The 6,000-nt window shown below is 37.5% G+C and overlaps 1 protein-coding gene across 2 annotated transcripts in view; it reads right to left on the bottom strand.

Moving 5' to 3' along the window:
* Nucleotides 1–297: 297 nt before the first annotated feature.
* The window catches only part of Ibtk (inhibitor of Bruton tyrosine kinase), a 67,675-nt gene continuing 61,972 nt past the window's right edge, over nt 298–6,000 (bottom strand). For both annotated transcript variants that reach the window (XM_041679557.1, XM_041679558.1), the window contains exons 27-29: nt 2,845–2,916; nt 2,312–2,444; nt 298–1,478 (exon numbers count right to left, since the gene is read on the bottom strand). In XM_041679557.1, coding sequence (XP_041535491.1) covers nt 1,347–1,478; nt 2,312–2,444; nt 2,845–2,916 — 337 coding nt within the window. In that variant the 3' untranslated portion in view covers nt 298–1,346. The remainder of the gene's footprint in view (nt 1,479–2,311; nt 2,445–2,844; nt 2,917–6,000) is intronic.

The raw sequence follows: 6,000 nt of genomic DNA, 5'->3' as shown, positions 1-6,000 counted from the left end.
CCCAGGCCGAGAGGAAGACACGAAGAAAACCTCCATTTACATTTGTTCAGTGTATCAAAGCTTCCCATAAGCCAATGACGTCATAAAGCTTCTTTACTGATATCAAAAAGACATTGTAAAATTCATTTTTTCTCAAGTTACTCAAACATACAGAATAGAAAACAGGATTTTTAGCAGAGTAAAAGTATGTGCTGCCTATCAGTGTGGCGCATAAGGGAAATAACTAGGAATAGCCAGAAATTCTTCCCTTGAGCTGTCAATCTAGGGCTACACAGGACAACAAACACACATTCGTAGTGAAGTAGATCAGGATTACTTTTTATTGCATGTTCGCTTGCACATCTGCTGCTGTGTGGTTGAACTGAAACACTGAGTTAGTCTCAGCCAACTTCCCATCGACTGAGATCAAGCCGTGAACTGCCTACATATCCCCAGGGATTCTTTCCCAGAACTCTATAGACTAAAGCACACATTTTAACATTGTTTTCCTTTTAATTTTAAACACTCAAGAACAAACCAAACAGCATACTATAAAGAAGATAATCAAAATTTACATGTACACATATAATCCAGGCTCACAGAACTTTTGATTACACAGTACTAAAAAGTAACTATAAACAAGCACTCTGGCAAACTATTCGGTAATCCTATGTCTGTTTTAGAGAATCTTAACACTTTAAGAAGTTGGTTCTTTCACAATCAGGCATTTATATGGCCTCTGTATTACCTTCCCACCCCAACAAAACTTCATGAATCCAAGTCTCCCAGAGAAGCTTTGATTGTTGACTAAACTGTCCAGAATAATTAGGAAGAACAGCACTTCACCAGGCCCAATTTTAAAGAGGCCTAAAAAATTAACGGCCCAATGAAAAAGCAACAATAGACACATCTACTGTGCAAACAGAACATTCTGGCTATCAATGGATCAGAAGTAATGACTGAAGCTCCTGCCTTAATCCCATCAATGTCTTATTTAAAAAACATAAGTGGTAAACTCTTCTAAATTACTTCATACTCTCAAATGAAAAAAATATTTTAATGAATCATATCTATACTTTATACTTCACCCATATTTTCCTTTGTAAGATAATGTAGAAGAAACAATCCAAGCAACCTTAGCTTAACGTTTTTCCTGACACATCTTCACATAAAAGTTACTAAAATCACAATTTCAAAAAGTTTCTCATTAGTCATACAAACATTATAAACTACAGGAAGAAATCATATCCACTTTTTCTCTGACGAAAACAATGTGCTACCAAATATGCAAGAATGCTTGTGCATGGGTTTTCTTCATGTCAGTGTAGCGACCACAACCCCGGGGGCAGCGTCCTCTCTCGAGTAAGCTAGCACCCATGCTTGTTCCACATAGGCACAGCCAGAGGCCCCTGTGGTGTCCTTTCAACGACGACAAACTCTTCAGGGTTGCCAAATGCCTCATAGAAAACCAGCAAGTCTTGTATCGCATGCTCCTCAACCTGGGAGAAAGAAGGAAAGAAGATTGGCTTCTTTCTTTTGGAATAGAACAGATTAGTGGGATTAGTAGTAGTCCGACTTCCTTGGAGAGCTGAGGCTTCACAAAGATACCACACGGCAGAACAGAATCAGAAACTTTCCTAGTCCCTCAGCCTTGCTAGAATAATCAGCAATTATTATTCGACCTCTTAAAAATGTTATGTGTGAGTGTCCGAGTGCATGTTTGTGCACCACCTGTGTGCACGTGCACTGTCCTTGAGGCCAGAAGAGAACTTCTGAAGTCATTGAACTGGAGTGAAATGGTTGTAAGCTTACCGATACTAGCGTTAAGAACCAAATCGAGGTCCTGTAGGAGAGGACTACATGCTGCTGAGCCATCTGCCAGTCCCTCAATTTGAATCTTAAAGTTAAGAGAAAAAAAACTGGATTTCTTTCTGGGATCCATTCATGCTGGCAGCTTTGCCCTGTGAGGTATTTTTCTGCTACTGCACAATGCTCTACAACTTGCTGTTGCGCTCTCCAGTGTCATGAGGCTTATCTTTTCCCAGTCTGCCTCTCTCATCTTTCACATATGTCTGTAAAATCTTTCATCTCTCAAATAAATTCTCTTTTCCATAAATTAAGCCAAAGATAATCTATTGTCTATAATCTACAAGCTGAGGTAGAAACTGAGAAGAGCAGCAAACACCATCTAAACAGCCCAAAGCATTGTCAATACTAAAAACAGAAACCTGATCACAATGTGCTAGTTCAAATCAGCCTGCATAACTACAGACCTAGGACTGGAATGTGGAACAGTCCTCAGCAAGCTGAAGCTGAGAGGGTGTGCACTCACCTGAATGAGAGCCAAGGGTTTCTCCCGACTTCTGATGAGCGCAGCTTCTTGTTGCCGCTCTTCTTCTACAATCGATGCGAATGTGACAGGAGCGATGGCAGCAGGAGCAGCCGGCGAGGAGGACAGCCAGGGGCTGGGAGAATGACAACAATGACTTTGAGTCATGTCCTCAGAGTTTTCACACAAAATTTCCTACGAAATATTATTTAGCTGTCCCCCCCCACCCAGGGATTTATTACACATAATGCAACCTGGAAGCTTCTGCAGAAATTACAGAATGGTGAGGTGAAAATACAGAAAAGGAAAATTATTATTTTCCTTAATAAGAGCTACCGGTTAAATTTTAGAAAATTCTAAAAAGAAAAGGTATAACAGAAATGATAAAATTAACTCTTATTTTAGAAAAGAGAATATTCAAACAATACATTCTAGTAACTTCAACTACCCAATTATTCATTTCTTAAATATATATTTGTGTCAATGTGAAACACTGGCCTAGCTTTTGAGGCCCACAGGTAATCGATTTAGCTTACTTGGGACTCTCTAGAACTGGAAAATCAGAAACATGATTGCTTTCTAGTCCTGGAGTTCCATGAGTTGGACATCTGTAAAATAAATTCCAAAAACTGGGATTAAGGATTTCAATAATATCTTAGCAAAACTCCTTACTAATAGATATAGCAGAGCATTAAGCTCCTGGTGCAGAGACAAATCACCATCTGCAGTCAGGCCTAGCTTAAGGACAAGTAAGAAAACAATCTACAAAGAACTGGACCACAGGGAAAGCATCGTAAGAAGCAGTCTTTTTCTAATGATGTACATATATCATTAAGTATGGTAACCAGGCATACATGAGAAATATAAAGGCCTGTGTGAATACTTATCACAGAGTACTAAGACACTGTGACATGCTCTAGATGACAGACGGAATGGGAAACAGTACACGGTCTGGAGCAGTGAGCACAAATAAACCTCACCCTCTGTAAACTGCCTTGGTTGTGGAGCTTTATCACAATGGAAAAGTAACTGATACTTGAAGGTATTGCTAGCATTTGCCCTTTCATTGTGTTTTAGCACCCTAGCAAGCCAGTTCTCTAGCCCTGGTCTGACTTGTGAGACCTTCCCTGGGACTTAGCCAAGGAAAGTTGCATTTGATCTCCATCCAAGTTACTTCCATCAGAATACAGATTATTTCCCATTTATGTTACCCTCTTGTCTAGATTTGAAGATTTAAGAGTCTGTGATGAGCTGGATGGTGGTAGTACACACCTTTAATCCCAGCACTCAGGAGGCAGAGGCAGGAGGATCTCTCTGAGTTCAAGGCCAGCCTGGTCTACAAGAGCTATTTCCAGAACAGGCTCCAAAGCTACAGAGAAACTCTGTCTCAAAAAACAAACAAACAAACAAAAACAAACAAACAAACAAAAGAGTCTGTGACAGCAGAGCAGAGATGGTGACTAGAGCAGCAAGCTAAGAGCTCACATCTTCAATCACAAACAGGAAGCAGAAAGAGTGTAAGAGTGTACTAGAAAAGGCCCAAGTTACTCTCAAAGCGTGTGTCCAATAACATCCTTCCACCAGCAAGGCCATGCTTCATAAGCCTCACCAAACTATATCTCCAAGTGGGCACAAGTATCCAAATGCTTGAGTCTACTGGAGACAACTCATTCAATAAGCACACTTCAGATGCTGAAAATTATCCTGGTGGTTCTGGGATATTTTTTTCAAAATTTATTGACGCTTTCAAAGATGCACAAATAATGTAGAGGCAAGAATTACTTAGCTGGTTAAGTAACTACAGCAAATCAGTAGTTACCAACTATTAAAGAGAAATAAAGGATAGATATAATCAAAGTGCAACATAGTTGTATATGGAAATGACACAAGGAAACCACTATTTTCTACAATTAATATTTGCAAATAAAGGATTAAAAAAATCCTTTGTTAGCTTTGCTGGCTAACAAAATAAATAAATAAATAAATAAATAAATAAATAAATAAATAAATAAATAAATCTAAGAAGGTTTCAAACCCAGGACCTACTAAATCAATGTAAACTAAATCTTTAAGAGTAATAACTGCACATAACATTTCATATTTTACGACAAGCTTCAGTGGTTTACGACAGGGCTGTATGGCCCTTACTTCATTCGTGATTATATTCAGAAAGGGCCATAATGCTATGCTGAAGCATCAATCTGGGAACTGTAGATATAGTGCAATAGAGATCACTTAGCTAGAAAGTCCCCAAAAAAATTTAAAAAGGCAAACATCTGTTTCATAAGATTATAATCCCATAACTCTTCCTATTAATAATCTTTAATGGCTAATTAAATTAAACATTTCTTTAGTCAAGCAACTTGGGAGTCCATCAAAATTCATTATAAAATATAAAAAAAGCTATCAAATAAAACAGCTAGAATTTTTAGGAATTCTAAACTTTCAAATAATATAAAATTTTTAAGCTTCAGATATTAAAAACAAACCAGACACTCCAATATATAATCTGTACATAATTAGCCTTCTTAAAAAGAAAAAAAAAACACTAGAAGGTTACCTAAAATATTCTTTAAAGATTTTTGTTCAGGCGGCCTACAGAATGGGGAAAGATCTTTACCAATCCCACATCAGACAGAGGGTTGATCTCTAAAATATACAAAGAACTCAAGAAATTGGTCATCAAAAGAACAAATAATTCAATTAAAAAAGGGGTACAGACCTAAACTCTCAACAGAGGAATCTAAAATGGCTGAAAGACACTTAAGGAAATGTTCAACATCCTTAGTCATCAGAGAAATGCAAGTCAAAACAATTCTGCGATTCCATTTTACACCTGTAAGAATGGCCAAGATTAAAAACACTGATGACAACTTATGCTGGAGAGGTTGTGGGGTAAACGGAACACTTCTGCATAGCTGGTGGGAGTGCAAACTGGTACTGCCCCTTTGGGTATCAGTATGGCGATTTCTCAGAAAATTAGGAAACAACCTTCCTCAAGACCAAGTAATACCCCTTTTGGGTATATACCCAAAGGATGCTCAATGGTACCACAAGGATATATCCTCAACTATGTTCATAGCAGCATTGTCTGTCATAGAGAGAACCTGAAAACAACCTACATGCCCGTCGACCGAAGAATGGATAAGGAAAATGTGGTACATTTACATTATGGATTACTACACAGCAGAAAGAAATAACATCTTGAAATTTGTGGGCAAATGCATGGATCAAGAAAGCATCATATTGAGTGAGGTAACACAGACCCAGAAAAACAAATATTACATGTACTCACTCATAAATGGCTTTTAGACATAAAGCAAAGAAAATCCAGTGTACAATTCAAAGTCCAGAGAACCAAGACAACTAAGAAGACCCTAAGAGAGACATATATGGATCTCATCTACATGGAAAGTAGAAAAAGACAAGATCTCCTGAGTAAATTGGGAGCATGGGGACCGTGGGAGAGGATAGAAGGGGAGGAGAGCAGAGAAAAATATATAGCTCAATAAAAAAAAATAAAACACTAAAAAAGGTTTTTGTTTAAACTAAAAAGTACTGTCAATTTTAGTTAAAATAACTAAGCTATTTTTGCTTAGATAAAATCTTTTTATTTGTAAGATTTTATATTTCTTTTGTTTTAAAAATTTACCTAATATTAGAACTAATATAATTACAATTGTAATTTTGTT

The sequence above is a fragment of the Microtus oregoni genome, unplaced genomic scaffold (assembly GCF_018167655.1).
Source record: "Microtus oregoni isolate MIOR12 unplaced genomic scaffold, Mior012 000032F_ref0000030, whole genome shotgun sequence".
NCBI lineage: Eukaryota > Metazoa > Chordata > Mammalia > Rodentia > Cricetidae > Microtus > Microtus oregoni.
Note: the sequence above shows the minus strand (reverse complement) of the source record. Positions and strands in the feature narration are given on the sequence as shown.